Below are 21368 nucleotides of genomic sequence, written 5' to 3'. Positions count from 1 at the left end.
TCAGACTTCGCATAATCCAGCAAACAGTGAGATTTTAAAGTGTTGACTATAAGGCGATCTGTTCTGAAGTTTATACCCTGTGATGAAGGAAAGGAAAAGAATCTCAGGAAAATAAAATGTTTGTCTATCAATTCAATGCACTATATACATTTAGTTAATTAAGAAATAGAAAACACGTACCATATTTCTATCGAGTTATAGGAACACAAGTGGAAGTTTGGGAGAACGAGAAATGCTGTGGGTGTTACAGCTTGTTCTAGTTCTGTGTTCCTATCAAGTTATAGAAACATGATTTTAAACCAACCAGCACAAGTATTGTCTTTAATGGGCTATTTTCTAGTATGTTCTAGAATTAAATTTGCACAGCACCTTAATGATTGAATGTCAGGACCCTTATTTTCAGACCACAAAATGAATGTTGATGATTTTTCTACTTGTTGACAAATTCTTGATGTCAACCCTACTAAAGAAAGAATCCTCTACATGGGAAGCATATTGAAGACATGCTAAGTACTGATATTGGGCTTGAACACTAAAGTTTCATTATAAAGGGATGACACCTTCCACATTTCACATCAATAATATTGGAACACAAATGCTGTGAAGTCAAGCAACCCATAAAATGAACATGCTACAGAATATCACGAAATGAAACGCTTAACCATTGACAATTAAACTTGTCAATATCTACCAGCTCTCAAGCCTTAGGAAAGAGTCCTGTATCTCTAGGTTGTAAAAATGCTGCATCGATACTCTTGATCGATACCCTTGATCGACATCTCAATTGGTAGTGATACTCGGTTGACCCTTGATGAACAGTCGGTCGATAGTCAGATAGGCAGAGTGTCGACTGACTCATATGCATCAATCAAAAATTAGTCAACTGTCTACCAAGATGTCGATGGAGTGTCAATTGAGGGTCAACCGTGGTGTCGATGGAGTGTTGATCAAGTATTGATCAAGTGTCCATGGAGAGTTGAACCAGGGCATCGCTCGACACTCAACAGCAGCTGCCTTTAGTACACATGATCCAAAATCCCAATCTCAAGCCAATAGGACTAAACTACTTAGACTTGGAAATATTTAGAATGTCTTCTAAACTCTTGGAAATCTTCAGACATGTTCAGATGTGGTCATTAAGTTATCATTAAGAATTCTAGAATTCTCATAATAAATAATCTCATGCCTTTGACTCAGAAGAACTTGGAAGATATAGCTGGAAACACATTCTCAGTGAAAATGAAACATTTCATTCGTAACTGTTGTAGAAAAATGCTGATTATCTGTGGTTGGCACACATGTGGAAAATAAGTATTTGTATCAGAATCCAGAACCAAATTTGGGGGACTCATTACATCTGCAGTTGAGTGTCAATCGATACCCTCGATCAATACCCTCAATCAAACTTTGATCAATACTCGATGGACACTCCATCAACAACTCGGTTGACACTCCATTGACACTCCATCGACATCTCAGTTGAGTGTTGACTAATTTTCGATCAATTCATACGAGTCGGTTGACATCCGGCTGACTATCGACCGAATGTCGATCAAGTGTTGATAGAGTGTTGACCAAGTATCAATTGGGATGTTGATCGAGTATTGATTGAGATGTTGATCGACGGTGCCAATCGAGAGTACCGATCGGAAGCATCAATTGACACTTGACCGCAGATGCCTTTAGTATACATGATCCAATGATTCCCGTTATATTCTAACACGAAGTTAATTTGATGTGTCTGCCTTCCCAACAAAACAGTGGCCAAAACTGTGACATGATTTAATTACCACATTCATCCCTGCTTTTGTCAATGGGCTTGTTCCATCCTTGGCCATGGCTCCTGCTCTGGGTCCATACTTCTGTGTCAGATACTGGATAAGAGGGATGCCACTTTCTGGAGTTGTGGGGTTCAAGAAGAATGGCTTCCATGTGACCTCAAAGAGCAAGTCGTTAGAAAACACCTTCATGGCTTCTTCCAGATGGCGCTTTCCAACAAAACACCTGAGGGAAGAACAAAGTGACCCTACTTAAGGTCTTTGTCATTCTGTAATTGTTTACTAAATATAGGAAGGCGGCAGTGCTCTTGGCCCTCCACAGTTGTCCAAAATTATTTGCAAAACTTGCAATAAATTATATAATTTGGAATATTTTAAGCAATTTTAGGGTGATCTTCTGCAATCTTAGACAATCTGAAGGATGTTCTTCAGAAATCTTTGGAAGCATTTGGGTGACATTTGGAGGTGCTTGAGAATTTTCTGTTGATTTTTGCTAACAATCACAGGGGTTCAGGTGATCTTCGAAATTGCTCAGAAAACAACTACTTATCCACAGCTATCTCTGGAAGACTTTGAGTGACCTTCAAAGGCCTTCGAGACACCTCAGATGACAAATTTAGTAGTGCTGTCTTGGATTGTCTTAGCACTTAACTTCAGATACATTGTAACTTTGGATATCTGCACTGGTGTTACACTTTTTGCACTGGTAGTGCACTTGCACTGCACTGCTCAGCCAATCAGAATGAATTTTTTTTTCATCTGTATAATTATATCTGTAATCCTAATCTTAAGTTCAAACTAAGAAGCTGTGCTCATCTATAAGCTTAAGTCAACACACTAAAATCAACTTATCAGTTTTAATAACGACAAAATTTCAACAGGTTACAATGGCAAATTAAAAAGATCATAAAGGGAGGTTAGCTTATTTGAGTCACTTGGGCCACAGAAAAATGTCCGGTGTCTGTGTTAATTAAATGCTTTTTTTGGCTGTAAAATCAGCGTAAAATGGATATAATCACCGATGCATAAGACTTATATATGTACTGTATATTTCACCGGGATTGAAACACGCCTTTCACATAACTGTTTCCTTAGCCAAGAGAAACAAACAACACCAATGGAGCACATACCATGGTCAGATGGTGTCAGAGATGATGTCAATTAATACCTTCGCTTTCTGACTGCTCATAGCAGCTCCAAATGCAAACCACGTTCACAGGTAAACTAACTCAGGCTAAATGCTGAGTCATTTGCACTCATGCAGTGAGGTTTGTTTCGGTTACAAACCCTGTCATCCCAGTTCCTGCTTCATGTACGCCATCATAAAAAAATGCCGGTTCAGTTATCGCGGCCCAGTTCTTCGAAGGCTGGATCACGCTATCGCTACCTGTGGACAAGTGTTAACAAAACAAACCAAGCTATCCGTTGGATAGTGATTTATCCGGTGGTTGGCGTTATCCCTTTCGAACAACCTGGGATGGCCATAAGCTAAGGTGTGTTCTTCAAAAGGCTTCGGGGACGGGGAGTGGGGGGGGGGGGGTGGGTGGGTGTGTACTCCTTGCAATGGAAACATATAAAACCTGGAAAGGGTAGGGATTTCGCGGGTTAAAGTATAGAAAAGGGTAGAAATACTGTCATTTAGATACTTTGAAGGTGTAATAGTGACCAGTTGAGAAACAACAGCTTTTTTTGTAGTGTTTGTTTTTAGTATTCCTGTTCTGCAGGAATTTTTATGGTTGGTAAAAGAGCATACTGTAAATATGTCAAAGGGGTACCATTTCCAGATCATGTGTACTAAAGCCATCTGCAGTCGAGTGTCGATCGATACCCTCCATTGACACTCGATTGATACTCAATTGACACTCCATCCACACCTTGCTTGACACTTAAATTAATTGACATCTTGGTTGGCAGCTGGTCGAGAGTCGACTAATTTCGATCAGTCAACACTCGACCAACTATTGTCCAACTGTTGATCAAGTGTTGATCGAGTGTTGATGGAGAATCGATTGGGATGTCAATCAAGATGTTGCTTGAGGGTATTGATCGACGCTCGACCGTGGATGCCTATGGAAGGTATATGAAAGGGTTACCTTTTCTATCCAAAACAGATATAAAAGGGTACAAATTTGGACCTTGGGGTGGAGCCTCTAGATATAAAAATTTTAAGTACCTCTCATCTGGGATCCAACTAGCCATAAAAGGTGAAAAACTCAAAAAAAGAAGAGGAACTTTCTCATTGAGTAACTTCTTTGTAGTACAACAACAATCTTCACTACTGGTAGCAAGGATGTTCACACCACAAGTTTGGGATCACCTTCAACATATCAATATTTTTGTGTTGCGTGTTTCTGTATTAACTGATTAATTTATAGTGACTAGACAACACAATATACAATTAGATCAATAAATGTAATATTGAATTTACATATTTACATTTTAGTAGTAAAGAAGAATGGCAAGGCTGCATGATTTTTTTCACTTTTGTACACATGCTAAAAAGGTAATTGCATTGTCATGCAATCCTCAATCTATATAAGTTAATAATCTGCCGCTTCTTTACTAAAATCTTAAGAAACAATAGTTTACTTTCAATAAATTATGTGACACTTCCTTTTCAGTAAGCTACTGACATTACAAATTATAGTGTGATGGTTAAAATTATGAAAACTTGTGTGACAGCTAAATCACAGTAGGCCTATCAGGTCCATTTTTCTGACTCAATGACCAGCAGGAGTCATTTGCTTAGTTTTCATAAAAACATTCAGATAAAGAGCCCTTTGAGAAAAACAAAATTCTAATAAAAATCCTTTACTATGATTATCAGTTGAGTTGATGCATGAATGAGCTTTGAAGACAACGTTTTGGACATAAATATGGAGCTACCATGGGCAACTTTCCTCCTTTCCAATGGTAACAATATCATCGCCTGAAATTCTGCATGCTTTGCTGCCACTGACGTCAATGCCAACAAGTTGCCACTGGAAACGGAGCCAGTTGCCCGTGACAGCAACACAAGTTGAATATTAAAAAACACAAGTTGAATGTTAAAACCTGGTCACAAAACTTTCCTTGTGCCTTATTATACTGATAATCGTAGTAAGGCCTGATCAACATCTGGTTTCTCCCTGATATAGATATAAAAATTCTGAAACTCTTTTTATAATTCATAAACTTTAAACAAAGGAAACCACAACTGCATTTGGTTTGGATATCTCATCTTAATGATAGATTTTCAAATTTATTTTTCCATTTTCTCCTTAGTTTCAGTTTCAACTGTGCAGATCTATCAAGCAATCAAGACAGCATTTGACCAAATTTCTAAACACTTCGAAGTTCAGCAAAAGTACTCTGCTATGCCTCGTTTGGAAACATGGTCATTGGTCTTTTGTCTTTGTTATATTATGTCATGCATGCACAAACTTGACGATGACAATAAGAAAAATACTAATAGTACTACCAGAAAGCTCGTTCATAACTATTGATGACATTATCATCAAATTCTTTGAACTAATACAAAAAAATGAGATCCATTAGGAAGAATAACTCTGCAGATACCAATGTGTTGTTCCTGTGGCTGGGAAAATAACAGTTCACATCAACTCTACTAATTAATATTATTTTCCTATGTAACTACATCATAATCTTCACTATTGGGTCTGTTTCTTGTCCAAGATGTCCCTCGTAAAGGGGGCAGAAAGTTGGTGTCCTAGAGTAAACAAGAAAAAGTATTACTTTACAGGTGAATATCTGAGAGATCATACGAAATAAATTATTTTGTCAGTAAATACTAAGCTTGTATATAAGATAACATACACAAACTTACAATGAACATAAAATAAGCTCCAGATTCATTGTTAATAATAGCACAAGTTACCCCAAGAAACAATTATTTTTAATGGGCAGATTTAGATATTTGGTCCATCTTATATGTACCTGCAGGCAGCTAGTTTATGGACAATTCATGAAAAAAACAACAACAACAACAACACTACTCTTGAATTTTTGTCAGTTTCATTTTGAACTTCAGAAACAAATCTCACAATTGCCCATGACCTGGGTGGAAGTAATTACTATTTCTAGAGAAGTTATGGTCACGATGAAGCAGTCTGGATCCAACCAGTGGCCAGAGGGGAAATTCTGTGATAGACTCCCATCTAGGGATACCTTAACCTGCATCAGAACTCTAAATTGCACTTGAATGCAAGTGTAAACTTTGGCCTAGAGCTTCTGTTGACACAAACTTTCATGCATTTTTCACCAACTCTTAGACATACCTCATCGCCTTCTGGTATTGACGTTGATCCAAAAGCTCTGCCGCCTGAGAGAGAGGCTAAAATACAAGAACGATGAATATCAATCAAATAAATTGAGGATTATGCTATTTAATGTTGTAACAGGGTCTTGCACATGATACACATTTACAACACAGTCTTGCACTACTTATATGAGGAGGGTTCGAAATACACAAACTGATCACCAAGGAGAAAAACGTCTTAGTCTGTGACTAAATCCCCCCAACTTTTAAGTAAACAAGAAAATAATGTGTGTGTTGACCAGTAAGACAAATTCATATGTTGAAATTAATAAGTTTATTGAAGAGTTGAAACCTCAGTTATGGGTCATACAGACTTTGGATATTTTTTCAATGATTTTGTAAGAACAATAATTTAATGAAGCAAAATTTCAAGCGCAAGCTATTTTCTCAGGATCACTCAGACATTTTGTCTACACAGGGTGGTACAAAGTAAAAAAAAGATAAATAAATAAATAAATAAATAGCAAAAACCCCACTAAATATATAAACCCTACTAAACATACCATCTAGAAAACAATCAACCCTACTAAACATACTAAATAATTTCTTCTTCTTCTTCTTCTTCTTCTTCTTCTTCTTCTTCTTCTTCTTTTTCTTTTCATTTTTTAAAAACTTTTCAAGGATCTAGCAACTTTTTAAACAATGAGTTCTCAATGGTAAACCATGACAGTTGTATTTCATCCGAAACACAGTACCTGGCAGGTGTGGTGGTCCTAAGGGCTCTAATCTTCTTGGAGACAGTCCAGCACTTGCTGGAAGTCCATTCAATGTACCAGGCAGAGTGTCCCATGCAGGGCGTGGTAGCTCATAGTGAGTGTCATCACCTTCCATGGGAGCTGTTTTATTTAGCTTTCTCTTTTTCTTTTTCTTCTTTTTCTTCTTCACCTCCGTTTCTTCGGATGTGGTATTTTCATTTACTGGCAAGCCTTCATTCAGTTCATTACCACTTCCTTTTTGTAAATTTTCTTTAGTTTCATCAGGAGTTTCTATCCTATCGTCCTTGAAGTGTGTATCTACAGGACTGAGCCTATCAGAAGCATCATCCTCCACCTGCTCACAAAATCAAGGGAAAATTCTTGGTTGCATTTTCCAAATAACACACTTTTACTACAAGTCTACTTGAGGATAAAAAAGTAAACCCTGAGCTTGATTTTTTTTTTATACTCGATGGTCAACAAGTCATAGCTGAGTTGACTGTTGCTTGATGAAAACAGGAGCAAGTAAAGTTTAGAACCATTAAATCAAAGAATTTACACAGATTTCCTTTTTCTGTCTGTTATTTTTGTTTATTTTGCTTTGAAAGAAATAAGGAGAATTTTCTCAAACTTACTCTTGTATTTTCTGGTATTTCCTGGTCTTCTGAAAGTTTGGGTTTCTTCTTTTTTTTCTTCTTCTTTATCTTCTCTGTTGCATCTGGCTCAGGACTAGTTTCTTTTCCCTTTTTCTTCTTCCTAGGTGAGGTGGGTGGTTCTGGTGTATTCTGCTCTTTCTTCTTCTTCTCTTTGTCCTAATTTTAAAGATGGAATATTAATGAAATCAGCACAAAAATTCATCCACCCAGCAGAGCTCCAGAATTGTTTGCTCATACAGCCTCTATATGTAACTTATAATTGACTTGTGTCTAACTGCTGTTTCTTCGTCACTGCTCAATGGCAATTGAATGGAAAGTTTGCACAGGCAACGCAAATTCTGCTGGTCAATTTTTTTCAGCTGTAATTTGGCCTGAGCCAAGATGGCCAGGCTCTACTTAATCATTGTGTGATACTTAATCAGTGACCTTGTTTTGGTAATATGTTGGTTTGCAGTATTTGCTAAAATTGTTTAATGTTGCCTATGTATTTAATATTTAAAAGCACCCCTGAAGCTGTGGACAACAGTGACAAGGACTCTAGTAACTAACTAAATTTTTCTTTCATTTTAGTCTGTTATAAATCCCACTCCTCCTGGGGATTAAAGGCTGTATACTAACTAAGAACATAATATTTCCAAACACTGAGCATGTATTATTAATTTATTCTTTGTTCCTCATATTCATTACCGCTATTCATAGTATGTTACCTTGCTAACAACAACACCATCATCTGATTCTTCTACCTGCTGCAGTTTGGCCCTCTCTGCAGCCTCCTTTTCAGCTTTCTCTCTGGTCACAAAAGGTGATTCAAATAAAAAGTAAAAAAAATATATTTTAGAAACACATTACTCAGATCTCAAATCACCTAAATACTGAGAGGAGTTCAGAATGTCACCACATCACTTACCTTGCCTCTCTGGCTATTCTGACTCGTTCTCTCTTGCGTTCTCTCTCGTCATCTTGTGCTTTTTTCTACAACAAGAAAGGAAAAAGAAACCCTTCAGTATTCCACTCCACTTGTAATAAGGAACGCTGACACCTAACTATGAATCAGTTACAAAACTATCAGACAATACAACGAAGATCACCTGAAGTAATACCAAAATTATTAAAACAAATAATAATATTGTGTTGAATGTTTGAACATAGCATTTAACAAAAATACTAATTAATTATGTTAGGTGACATTATGTTGACTACATAACAAGAAGTCAGCTCAATTTTATTAAAATACATATTTTTGAGCCAAAACCAATTTGTTTTAATATTCACCTGTTCTGCAACATCCTTCTCAATTCTTCTTGACAGATTGACATGATCTTTAGAAATCTCAGATAAAAGCCAACGGAATCCTGCAAGGAGATACAATGCAATCAAAATGAAAAACTTGCTTTAAAGAGACAGATTTTCATTAACATAGACTGAAGTGCAGTGTACCTATCCACGTGATATGACAAGCAGGTGTAGGAATTGAAGATCAAACCACTATTTTAGGGACATGCACCCTAAATAATAATTAAAAACTGGTGGTGCAGGATTTTTTCTTTGTGCTGTTTGCAGCGTTAACAATAAAAGTAATTTCGTTCGAATCAATCAATTATTATGACATACACTTACCTTTCTTTATTTGCCTGTCTACTTTATTCCCTTTACCAAGCACTGCTGTACAGCAAAACTAGACAAAAGTTACAAACATAAAAATATTTTTGTCAACTGTTAGGTCTATTTTTTTATATACATACCACTTTACATGGATTTTTTAACTAGAGTAAGTACAGCCAAAATTGCACACTCCAGCAATATCATGACAGTGGAATCCCAATTTCTCAAACCCTCATTTTTTCAAACCTCCCAATAACTCGAACCAAAAGTCATTTCCCTCTCCTCAGTCAAACACCGTAATTTTACCCCCAATTTCTTGAACTATCCAATTTTTTGAACCAATTTTCGTTTCCCTTGGAGGTTTGAAAAATCGGGATTCCACTGTAATTATACATTCCGCATAATTCTTAGTCCCATTTTATGATAAGATTAACTTACCACTTGGCAAGGACACTTGTATTTTTCAATAAGTGTGTCAAGTTCAAGTTGTCTGTGTAATTCATCTTCATTCAAAGCTCCCTCATTGTCCTGTTTATTGCCAAGGCTTAAAAAAAATTAATAAATTAACATGTTGTGAAAGCAAAAATTCTCCACCTTTTGAAAAATTACAGCTGTATCATATGCTAAAATTGTCACTGCCACACATACTAATGTAATAAGACACAAAAGATAAGAAATGGAAAGGCTGTGATTATTAGTGCACCAGGTAAAGTTATGAGGTCAACAGAAAATCACATGTTAAAACAGTTGGAACACTATGAGGTTTATAACTTGAAAAAACAAACTCTAGATAAACACACTGTTTAATGTTATTTCAATCTAGACAAAGAATGCTTACACAAGTAAAGGTTTTCCTGCCACACGAGGTTGCATCTCTGTTTCATGAAGTGCCTTCTTGCATTCCTCAAGCCTGTCTGTGTCACTGGCATCCACAACAAACACTATACCAAATGACTTAAAAAAAAATATTAAAAGATAAAATAAGCTGGTTGATGACCCACTATCCCTACCAACATCAGTAAGAATTCTACTCCAATAAGAGTAAACCTCAAGGCAGAGTTACAAGTTCACCTTGAACTAGCCTTAATTGTTTTGTTTTTATTTTTTAATTACATTCATTGTCATCTTTAATTCTTGTCTTTGTATTTTTACTCTTATCACTCCTTAAAGGCAGCCTTGTTTTTGCCAGTTTTGTTTCTTGATGAGAAATTGAATTTTTACACATGCACCTTATTTAATATCTGTATCACAATGTAACCTGCTGCCAGTACAAGTGGGTCACAAGTCAGCACCAACTGAAAGCATAATAAAACTGTCACATTGTTGTTACTTACCTCTGCATAGTAATTTTTCCAAATTGAGCGAATTTTTGCTCCACCTCCGACATCAAAAAGTGTAACATTAAATCTGTACAGCGAGAATGAGGAGTTTAAAAAACCAACAGTTGGAGTAATTCCCTCAGTGGAATCTGCAAAAAGCAAAGAGAATTGAGACTAATAATTAATTTATTGTAATAATTATTTATTGTAACCAAACTAATTTAACTGTTTATATTAACAAAATTCTCAAATGCAGTCAGCAGCTTAATGGCCCATGTTGAGCATTTATTCAACTGTTTATAAGTCTTATTACAGAGTTATTTTATAGTATACATGTGTCATTTTACTATAGGGTTAGTTCATTTTCATTTTTAGTTCATTTCTCAGATTTTCTTATGAGTATTTTGTAACAGAACTTTATGTTTTCAATTCATGTATGGTGCAGATGCTCACTTCTTTTACTAAATCACTGTTATCCAATTTTCTTTAATGACTGGTGGTGTTACTGTAATTATATTATGTTTATGTTTTAAGTAAGATATGTTACTTTTTTTTTCATGTTTTCTTTTTACCAGTTTACACAGTCTTTGCAAAACACTTTTTACATAGCTTATCAATCCTTTTACCCTCAGCCACTGTAACATTTGATTTGCATTTACTTAAATCATAAATGTATAAACTAAAGCTAAACACATCATAGGCAACTGTGTCACTTGGAAAATACCCAGGCCAAAGGAATATCTGCCAAACTATCAAATAAGGTGTTCATTACAGATGCTGAAGAATTGTCATGCAACATTTCAAAATAAGGGAGGGAGGAAAATATCCAATAAAAATATGAAGGTGTACTGAAATGGCCAAATTACAGAAATGAATTGTAGCCTGGATAAACATAACTCATAGCTACGTGCCATGCGTGAAGTAGAAAACACTGGACGCCGAGCCATGTTATACGAGCCATGGTAATTAAATAAACATGTTTATTTAATACAGCATTTGTGTGCGCATCACCTTGTTCGAAACATCATATTCATATTAAGCATCTCCTAGCCTTTTGGACTTGCCTTCATCTTATATTATCAATAGTGATTCCACACAGAAAGTGTACAGAATCCATGCATAGGAATAGTACTTGATCATACATAGAGTTAATGACAATCGTCGGTCACATCAAACCCTGTTAACCAGATCACGGAAGTGAAGGGCGTACCTACAACAGCCACCATCACTAACTACAACTTTAAGTTTAATGGACAATACTTCAACATGTCCATCTGCCACTGGTAACTTTAAATTTTATACGTTTAATCGCGGGAAAATGGAAAACAAAAACACCTTACAATAGATGTTAAGGAGAAATATCATGTAGGAACCCATGCTCACTAGCGTGACCCAAACAACCATGCAAGCTCGTGAGGACAGGAAAGAGCATTATAAGCTTGACAACGACAAAATAATTTACTCAAGAACTCGCGCCTTGCATGTGAAATAAGTTAAATTTCGTTGCCACAAGCCTATTATTTTTTTAGTTTATAAGTGTACTTGGAAAACTCTAGCTAAGCTTAAAGAGTGACGTAAACTTACGTCGCCGGCTGCATTTAAAGATTGAACCTTGTATTAAGCTTATAAATTTGGTTTTTAAATTTTAATTCTACAAACCTCCAGTTAGATCAGCTACTGTCGACGTTTTTCCCGCATTATCCAAGCCAACCATTAAAAGAGTAACTTTCCTGTAAAAAACATAGATTGGTAGATCTCAAGTAAAATCGTACATCGAAAAGGCAAATCACATCTTCAACTAAAATTTCGACATCTACTAAGCTAAAGACACACAACTCTTCCACCTACTTCGATGGCTCCCTCCGCCTTTTCACCCAAGTAAAACAATTTGCCATAAGACTAATCATTACTAGCAAGGAATCTCCCTTGAAATTATACCTATAAACTGAATATTTACAACTGAATATCGCAACGCACTAATATTCTCGACTCCTCAACCTCGTTTTGCCATTTCTGTCCTTTTTGCCAAGAGACGTCACGTGACTTTTGATTGCGTTCCCTTGACAACGACAAGAGGCGCATACTATCCCCAGACCCCCAATTTTCTTTGACGTCAAAATGGAAAGGGAATTCGTTCGGAAATAAATTGCAGACTTCCTTAACAAAGAGTGGGCGCAAAGAGATAAGCACCTGGCATCCATTAATGGCGAAAGATTGACAATATTACCACCGTATCACCATATTTGAAGGATAGGATAATGTTGCCTAAAAAAGGAGGGTGGCTAAGGGTCTTTTACCCGAATTACATGTAAGACCCACGTAAAACACAAAATCTTAGCAAGAGCCACTAAAATTTAAAAAAAGTGCTGGATTTTTCTTGGCTTGCGCTTCGCACCCAACGTCGTTCCCAGGGTCCTATATAGCGCTCTGTAGTTACAGGCTAGGCAGCTGAGCTCATTGCACGTGGTCCTAAAGCGCGCCACTTTGCGCCGTTTTGAGGAAACATCACGAAAACTTTTTGATTAGAAAAGATCAGACTGACTGCATCTCGACATGGGAGACAAAGTTTTAATTGTTGGTGGAGGAGGAAGAGAACACGCTATAGCATGGAAGCTTGCACAGTCTAACCACGTCGGAACAATTCTCGTTGCACCAGGTAACGCTGGGACTGCTGGTCAGCCGAAAACACAGAATGTTCTTTCCTCGATACTCAACCAGAACGATAACCAAAGCGTTGTAAAATACTGTGTAGAAAGCAAGGTAGACTTTGTTGTAATTGGACCTGAAGCACCGTTAGCTAATGGCTTGGGAGACTGTCTCAGAGAGAACAACATTCCTTGTTTCGGGCCAAGTCGAAGTGCCGCCCGAATCGAGTCCAGTAAACAATTTGCAAAAGAGTTTATGCAGCGGCATAATATTCCCACGGCACGCTGGAAAGCTTTCACAGACGCGGAGCAAGCATGCAAACATATTGAATTATCAGATTATGAAGCTTTGGTGGTTAAGGCTAGTGGTTTGGCGGCTGGTAAAGGAGTTGTAGTTGCTAAATGCAAAGAAGAGGCCATGAAGGCTGTGAAAGATATGTTACAGGTGGGTCATGCTTAGGGTAGTATAGGGGGGGGGGGAGAGGAGGAATTGGGGTGGGGGGTTTAGAGTTGGGGTGGGAGGTGTCATTTACAGAGTAGGCAGAACTTGACCATATTTCATGCATGTAACTTGGCATGCTCCCGCATAATTTTAAAAAGTTCATTTATTTATTTAACTTTGCCTAACTAAAATACTAAGTTACATACAACAAATTCATTAGGCAGGGAGACCACTACAGTGTAGCCAATTACAGTGGATCCCAGGGTACTTAAAAATTAAACTTAAGCTACTCATATATAAACAAGAAGAATCAACAGGAAACAAAAAGTTCAAATTGCTAGAAACAGCTCAAGGGCAGGCACAGAAGAGACCTGGCTATGTTACATCTGGGACAGATTGTTCTCCAGGTTTTTATGTTTTCAATGTCATACAGATCGAGAGCCCTATTGAAATATTGAAGTAGTAAATGTTAAAATGAGGCTAGAGAGATGTGACTTGTACGTAACTCAGTAGGCAAAACATACCATGTGCAGCACACGCATACGAAAAATGATCACTGATAGGCAACAGTTCTACTTCACTCAATTTCAGTTGGCTTAAAAGTTCTTGTGTGTAGGTTGGAATAACTGCTATATTTTGATCAATGTTGTTTGTTCCTTTTTTTCAATGCTTGTTGATTGTTATCGTAAATTTTATGTCAATTAGATTTTTTGAACTTAAGAGTTTGTGTGTTCTGAAAAGACGCATTAATTTTCTTTGAGTCAAAACTTTGGCAGTAAATAAAATTATATTCATTTCTTAGGACAAGATCTTTGGTGAGGCAGGATCAACAATAGTAGTTGAAGAAAAATTAGAAGGAGAAGAGGTTTCTGTAAGTATTTATTTGATTTGTCTTCTATTATTAACTAAACACTTTTTATGTCATAAGTTACAGTACATGGAAACCCAAGAGGAGATTTTGTGGAATTGAATTGTTGTGCAAGGGAGTTTATCACTGCTGTTGACTGTTTCAGGTGCTTTGTTTTACTGATGGTAAGACAGTAGCAGTCATGCCTCCTGCCCAAGATCACAAGCGTTTGTTAGACAATGATCATGGTCCCAACACTGGAGGGATGGGTGCATATGCCCCTTGTCCCCAGGTAGGTCTCTTAGTAATGTTCATTTTTGTAAGCTATTGTCAGTGGCATTTTAGTATCACTGATCTATGTGAAAGACTTCTTTTTAAAGCTTACGTCTTTTCTTCTTTATCACTTTTACAGGAAATGCCGAGGTCTGAAATGTACCATGAATAAAATAGTAGGCATTTAGCAGTTGTTACCTCAACTGTCATTATTTAAGATATGTATTATGGCCATTTGAGCAATAATCTGAAGTGATGGCTGTATCCTTGCTTTATCCCCAGATGGGTGTAGGTAAGGGTGAGTCTTCATTTTCAGCCTCTGTGGCTTATAGGGAGGCAACAGCTGACGTTTCAGACTATTTCAGCCAACACAGCAGTTAACAATACACAATATACTAATGGCAGTAAACCGATATACCACTGTCGGTCATGTGAAACACCACCGACAGTTGACCAACATTGCACCAACAGTTCTTTACGTAAGTCGGGGAAATTCAATGAAAAACAACCACCAAGTGTCTACTGATAGGGGTGACCAATGGTCTACCAAGTTGGAGAACATGGCAGCCAATGCTCAACTGAGTGTACTCGGTTGATATATCAACTGACACTTGGCCAATAGTGAAGACTGGTACTCAGCTGACAGGTCCCTTTAGTATACCTGGTCTGCAGCTTTTTTTGAACTAAAATGAATCTTAGTTTGTAAATTGTTTAGCTTGTTGAAGAAGAAAGTTCCATTTAAAGTATTTTTTTCTACCCATGAATTAGGTCTCCATGAAGCTCAAGGAAGAAATTTCTAGAGATTTTCTACAAAGAGCAGTTGATGGTTTGAGAGAAGAAGGTTGCGATTTTGTAGGGGTTCTATTTGCAGGGATAATGTTAACAGCTGATGGACCCAGGGTTCTAGAGTTTAACTGCCGGTTTGGCGATCCAGGTAAGAATAGAGCTGATTATTTGTTTTATCTTGATAAGCCATTCCATTTGACTTGAGTGAACTGCAGAATAAACTCGTAGTTACTAAACTCATAACTTGTAGGTGAGTATTTCTACAGCTTTTCAAGTTCTCCAAAACTTCATGAGTGGTTCCATTTGACTATTAGATTATGAGTTCTGATAGTGTGCAAAAAGCTTCATCCATCGGATTACAGCATATCTACTAGTATGCAAATAAAGTTCTGCGTAAACTTGATGGAAATACAGATGGATTTAATTTAATATACAAGTAATAATGTTATAGGTATTGCAAATCAGTCAAACTCGAAACAGAACAATGATCGATTCTGTCAATAATTATATCTACAATTATCAGTGGCAGTGGAGTGAATCTTTTGAATTGGTCTTATCTGTCATGTGAATTAATACCATTTTTAATGGACGGCTTTTTGTTTAGAGACACAAGTAATTATGCCACTCCTGAAGAGCGATCTCTACGCAACCCTAATGGAGTGTGTAAATGGTGACCTCAGCCTGTCCCTACCCTTGTGGCATACAGATAGGTATGCTGTGGGTGTGGTGGCAGCAAGTGCTGGCTACCCTGGTTCTGTGAAGAAAGGGTGTGTCATTCACGGATTGAAAGACTTGGAGGTGTGTTTGGCTTTTCAGCTTTTAAACTTTGCACCTTTACATGTATGTTTATCAGGCTTTAAAAAAAATCATAAGTTGGGAAGATCTAATTTATTGTGTATATTTGTGGTTCATTCTTGTTTCGTTTGAAATAAATAACTAATTAAAACATAATTTATATAGTTTACTGATCATAACAGCAGGGGTTTGATTAAGGGATGGGCACCGGGCATATTGACGGCCTTTGAGGTTGATTTTGCCCACCTGGTTTGACTATCTAGAGGAAAATTTTTCTTTTGAAGAATGTCTGTTCAAAACAATTTGCCTACCTGTGAAAACGTTTTACCCTCCTGCTGAAAACATGAAACCACTGTCGGTAACAGTGTGCACAGTCAAGTGATTTAGCAAATTAAATTGAATTTCATTCCTTACTTTTACTTTACAAAGGATGCAGAAAATGTAGTTGTGTTTCATGCTGGAACTGCTGCAAAAATGGTTGAAGGTAAAGAAGAAGAAGAAGCAGTAGTTACTTCAGGTGGAAGAGTAGTGGCAATTGTTGGTCTTGCACAAGGAATAAATGATGCTCAGAAAACAGCTTATGATGGTATGAGGAAGATTTGCTTTGATGGAATCCAGTATAGAAGTGATATTGCATCAAGAGCTTGCAGGTATGATTATAGACTGAGAATATCACTAGATCAAGTAACCGAGTGACCTATGATCTTAATATGTAATTTGTTATTTAATCAGTGTGGTGGTGTGGGGTGATTAAATAAAAGACTTGATTGAAGTGTCATTGTTTTACGATGCCGCTGAATGGCCAATATCCCTCTTTGAGATGCTCCCACAGGGAATCATGGTAGTTGTATTCATAAAAGAGATGTCCAGACCAAAATGATGAATACAACTACCATGATTCCCTGCAGGCATATCTCATAGAGGGAATTGTCCATTATTAGCAGTAGTTTGCTTTTTAATAAATTGAAGTTGGTTTTATTTATTGACTATTATAGAACCAAAGGCTTGACGTATTCTGGTGCTGGTGTGGATGTAGATGCTGGTAACCTGCTTGTAAATGCTATCAAGCCATTAGCTGCATCTACAGCTCGCAAGGGCTGTACAGCTGATCTTGGTGGGTTTGGAGGCTTCTTTGATCTCAAGGCTGCTGGCTTCACAGACCCTTTGCTTGTCAGTGGTACAGATGGGGTTGGAACAAAACTTAAGGTTAGACATTATTAGTAGAACTGCCATATACATGTAATGGCCAATTCCCTCTATAAGATGTGCCTGCAGGCGCATCTTGTAGAGGGAATTGTCCACTGAGTCCTTGAAAAGCCTTTGAATTCCATCCAACATTGAAAAGTTCTTGGAATCTCTTATTAAAAGTACTTGTCTTGATAAGTCCGTGAATTTTAGGTAGTATGAGTCCTTGAATTTTCTCCAGCACTGAATATTACTGAGTCAAACCAGAGTTACATGTAGTTTGCATATTTTGCAACTGATATTCTTCTTTTTCTGATGTCAAACATCTGTTTTGTGTTGACTGTAGATTGCACAGACTGTTGGTATGCACAGTTCAGTGGGTATTGATCTGGTTGCGATGTGTGTGAACGACATTCTTGCTCATGGTGCTGAGCCCCTTTTCTTCCTGGACTACTTTGCTACTGGCAGGCTGGATGTGGGTGTCGCCAAGGAAGTTATTCGGGGTATCTCGCATGGTTGTTCACAAGCTGGATGTGCTCTTTTGGGAGGTATATTAACTTGCCATTGGCTATTGGTGAAGTCTCCTTATACGGGCCAAGTGGCCAACGGAGCTTATCCCAGTTTCTGTAGCATGAAGCGACTAGGAGTATTTCCACTCCCTCCTGGATGGGATGCTAGTGCATTGTAGGGTTACCCCCAGCATTAAGTTCACCGGTACCCATTTATACACCTGGGTAGAGAGAGGCACTGTGAGTGTAAAGTGTCTTGCCCAAGAACACAACGTAATGTTCCCGTCCAGGGATCGAACCCGGAACTGCTTGATCCGGAGACAAGTGCAGTAACCATGAGGCCACCACACTTCACCCATGGCTATTAATCTGAAGAATGACATACATTATCTTACCTCCATCGAACGCAACATAAAAAATTCACCCCTCCTTACATACGGTGGCTGTGCCTGAAGTGCGAGCAGCAGTAAAAACCAAAGTTGCTCAACTTCAATGCCTTTGAAGTCAGGACAGTTCAGTTTTTCCCACCTCCTGAATCCTGAGTGGTCAATTCAAATTTCAAGCACACCTGCAGTATGCAAGAACCAAAAAGCAAATCAAAGATTATGGTAAGAAAAAACAAAGGAGCAGGCCTAGGAGAATGGATAATTATTTAGTGCAGGAAAAAAAATATATAGCTTGCAACTAAATCATCTCAGTCTATATTAATACTTACTTATCATATTTATTAATATTTTAGTATTTACCTTTTTAACTAATGCAGTCGCTGAATGTAGTTGTAATATTATATTGCTTTTGTTGTAGGTGAGACAGCAGAAATGCCAGGGATGTACTCATCTGGTGAATACGACATTGCTGGATTTGCTGTAGGCGCCGTTGATCGAGACAAAGTTCTTCCCCAATCACAGAGTATCACTACAGATGATGTGGTCATTGGTTTGGCATCTTCTGGCATTCACAGCAACGGCTTCAGTTTGGTGCGGCAGATCATTGATAAATCTGAATTAAGTTACAGTTCCCCCAGTCCAATTAGGACTACGGAAGGGCTACAGTCTGTTACCAAACTAGGTGAAGTTCTTCTTGTGCCAACCAGGATTTACTGCCGTTCTGTCCTTCCTCTGATGCGAGATGGAAAGGTGAAGGCCTTTGCTCATATCACAGGTTTGTTTTTTTGTTCACTGTCTTTAACTCCTCTACCACTGATATGTAGATTTCAGTTCTCTTCCATTAGTTTAAATTATTGTGGCTTCCCTGCGTGCCTAATTATGTTTTTTCTTTTTTTGAGAGAGTAACCACATTTTTACACTTTTGACTTCGATAAAGAAATGAAAGGATAATGCTTGAAAAATTAGCTTATTAAGTAAATTACTTGTAGTGATCAACTTCTCAGTGGTAATTGGGACACCTGCTGAGTCATGGCCGTCACTATCACTGAGACTAACCTGTTTTGTGATTGGTCAAGCCACAGCTAAGTCATTAACATAAAAGAGGTTAGGCTAGTATCTCAGCTGCTTATCGTAATAAAGAGCCAAATTATTTTCCAGACAGTTAGTTTTCTTGCATCATGACTGAACTATTTTTTCCCTTTTAGGGGGAGGTTTGACTGAGAACATTCCACGTGTCCTCCCTGATGGTATGGGTGTGTCACTGGATGCTAGTTTGTGGATTATGCCTCCAGTGTTTGGTTGGATATTTGGACAAGGAAATGTTTCAACACATGAAATGGCCAGGACATTTAACTGCGGTATTGGAGCAGTCCTCATTGTAGCAAAAGACATCGCTGCCTCGGTAATGGAACATTTCAAAACATCTGAAGAGCAAGCTTGGATTATAGGAAAAGTTACTGAATGCACAACAGAAAACAGCAGCAGGGTGGTTGTTGGAAATCTTGAAGATGTGCTTTGCAAATCTGCAGCAAAGGCAGAAATCAAACATCAAGTCAATGCAAACAGAGTCAATGGACCTGCTAAAAGGCCAAAATTAAGCAATGGACAAATGGATCAACAACCCAAAGACAAAGAAATGAAAGTGGGTGTTCTTATCTCAGGATCGGGAACAAACCTACAAGCATTGATTGATCAAAGCTTAAGACAAGACAGTAGTGCCAAGGTTGTACTGGTCATTTCAAACATACCTGGAGTGCAAGGTTTGTCACGGGCCGAGAAAGCTGGTATACCAACTAAAGTAAGTGTCTTGAGCGGATTATTAGGACTTTGTTGTATGTATTCCTAGTAACATCTATTGTGAGAACGATACATGCATGTGTAATGACATTGCAGGATTTAATTTTGTTGTTCAGGGTCCACTGGCCTCTTGTCTACCTGAATCTTAAATGCTGCTCAGGCTTATATCTACCATATTCCTCCACTAACTAGTGATAATTGAAAAGGCCATTTCTGAGCTACCTTAAGTCTCTCTCTAAAAGCGATTCCTTTCATACGAAAATGAGTTCATTTACATGCCAATTACCGGTAAACTCATTTTCATATGAATAGTTGTCCACCAGGCCTTGCTTTGATGGAGAGGCCTAGGGCAACTTGGAAATGGGCTATTCACTTAAATGGCCTGCAATAGAAAGTTATGTTGACATTTCTGGCTGATGGTTTGCCAGTCTCAAAAATAAACAATCGGAATAAATGTTTTTTTTTTTCTAGGTAATTAAGCACAAGGAATTCAAGAGTCGTTTGGATTTTGACATGGCTGTGCATGCAGCATTGGAGGAGGCTGGGGTGGAATTGGTTTGTTTGGCAGGATTTATGAGAATTGTAACAGCAGAATTTGTTCGCAAATGGCATGGCCGACTACTGAATGTCCACCCTTCATTGCTCCCATCCTTTAAAGGCATGCATGCCCACAAACTTGTGCTTGAGGCTGGTGTTTGTATATCAGGCTGTACTGTCCATTTTGTTGAGGTAAGTTAGCTTAGAAGGGAAGTTGATTCCCAGTCCACCTGGCATTAATTCAAAAATTTGACCTACAACCCTTGACATAATTTTAATTGTTATAATACTAGAAAAATCGGTTTCACACATTTTTTGTCCTCCCTCCACCCAAGAGTAATCCCTTGAATGCATTTTGCCATTTGGGAAAGGGGTGTTTTGAAGCATTTTGGTATTTGTTGTCATAATTCAATGTGTATTTGGATGCATTTCAACTAAATTTGACAACAGTTGTAGATTTTGTTCAGAAAAACTCTGATCTTGTTACCAGTTTGCTTCACAGTAGATAAAAAATGCAATGAAAATTTTGCCATTGATCACTAGTTAATCATTTGACAGGAAGAGGTTGATGCTGGAGCAATAGTGACTCAAGAAGCAGTTCCAGTGTTACACGGAGACACAGTCGAGACACTTCAAGAGCGAGTGAAATGTGCTGAACATAGAGCCTATCCACGAGCCATGGAGCTACTGGCTAGTGGCAGAATAAAACTAAGTGATGACAACAAAGTACAGTGGATGTGGTAGTAAAGAAACCCAACTGCCACAGTAATGACAAACCTCTTACTTCTGGACAGATAG

At 37.8% G+C, this 21368-nt stretch overlaps 3 protein-coding genes across 4 annotated transcripts in view; 1 reads left to right on the top strand and 2 right to left on the bottom strand.

The window, feature by feature from the left end:
• Nucleotides 1–4129, bottom strand: part of LOC145480915 (uncharacterized) — a 6455-nt gene extending 2326 nt beyond the window's left edge. Inside the window, exons 1-3 of one of the 2 annotated variants that reach the window (XM_081459256.1) lie at nucleotides 2909–4129; nucleotides 1791–2004; nucleotides 1–77 (exon numbers count right to left, since the gene is read on the bottom strand). The exon at nucleotides 1–77 is cut by the window's left edge and continues 129 nt beyond it. In XM_081459256.1, coding sequence (XP_081315382.1) covers nucleotides 1–77; nucleotides 1791–1970 — 257 coding nt within the window. In that variant the 5' untranslated portion in view covers nucleotides 1971–2004; nucleotides 2909–4129. The remainder of the gene's footprint in view (nucleotides 78–1790; nucleotides 2005–2908) is intronic. The other variant, XM_081459257.1, reaches the window with a different exon arrangement.
• A 1092-nt stretch (nucleotides 4130–5221) lies between these two features.
• Nucleotides 5222–12372, bottom strand: LOC145480913 (uncharacterized). Its single transcript, XM_081459254.1, has 13 exons — nucleotides 12217–12372; nucleotides 12028–12098; nucleotides 10384–10517; nucleotides 9888–10003; nucleotides 9488–9593; nucleotides 9065–9122; nucleotides 8720–8799; nucleotides 8355–8419; nucleotides 8155–8236; nucleotides 7427–7603; nucleotides 6792–7146; nucleotides 6056–6111; nucleotides 5222–5487 (listed from the first exon to the last, which is right to left on the bottom strand). Exons 1-13 carry the CDS (start codon nucleotides 12273–12275, stop codon nucleotides 5404–5406), a joined length of 1443 nt encoding a protein of 480 aa, XP_081315380.1. The 5' UTR covers nucleotides 12276–12372; the 3' UTR covers nucleotides 5222–5403.
• Nucleotides 12373–12634: 262 nt separating this feature from the next.
• LOC145480904 (trifunctional purine biosynthetic protein adenosine-3-like) lies at nucleotides 12635–21314 on the top strand. Its single transcript, XM_081459242.1, has 12 exons — nucleotides 12635–13458; nucleotides 14258–14326; nucleotides 14469–14594; nucleotides 15344–15509; nucleotides 15966–16159; nucleotides 16586–16806; nucleotides 17152–17362; nucleotides 17688–17889; nucleotides 18655–19011; nucleotides 19442–20034; nucleotides 20505–20762; nucleotides 21129–21314. The coding sequence occupies exons 1-12, from the start codon at nucleotides 12922–12924 to the stop codon at nucleotides 21312–21314; spliced, it is 3120 nt and encodes a 1039-aa protein (XP_081315368.1). The 5' UTR covers nucleotides 12635–12921.
• The last annotated feature ends 54 nt before the right edge of the window (nucleotides 21315–21368 follow it).

Source organism: Orbicella franksi, chromosome 3 (genome assembly GCF_964199315.1).
Source record: "Orbicella franksi chromosome 3, jaOrbFran1.1, whole genome shotgun sequence".
In the NCBI taxonomy this organism is placed as follows: Eukaryota; Metazoa; Cnidaria; class Anthozoa; order Scleractinia; family Merulinidae; genus Orbicella; species Orbicella franksi.
The sequence above is the reverse complement of the archived record's forward strand: the minus strand, read 5'-3'. Positions and strand labels throughout refer to the sequence as shown.

Bases quoted from the DNA above. Each gene is read 5' to 3' on its own strand.
- LOC145480913 (XM_081459254.1), bottom strand. From the start codon at position 12,275: ATGATTAGTCTTATGGCAAATTGTTTTACTTGGGTGAAAAGGCGGAGG. The intron at 7,604-8,154 runs GTAACATACTAT...CTTTAAAATTAG, and splicing joins ATGGTGTTGTTGTTAGCAAG to GACAAAGAGAAGAAGAAGAA. The intron at 6,112-6,791 runs GTACTGTGTTTC...CTTGTATTTTAG, and splicing joins AGGACCACCACACCTGCCAG to CCTCTCTCTCAGGCGGCAGA.
- LOC145480904 (XM_081459242.1), top strand. From the start codon at position 12,922: ATGGGAGACAAAGTTTTAATTGTTGGTGGAGGAGGAAGAGAACACGCT. The intron at 13,459-14,257 runs GTGGGTCATGCT...TTCATTTCTTAG, and splicing joins CTGTGAAAGATATGTTACAG to GACAAGATCTTTGGTGAGGC. The intron at 17,890-18,654 runs GTATATTAACTT...CTTTTGTTGTAG, and splicing joins TGGATGTGCTCTTTTGGGAG to GTGAGACAGCAGAAATGCCA.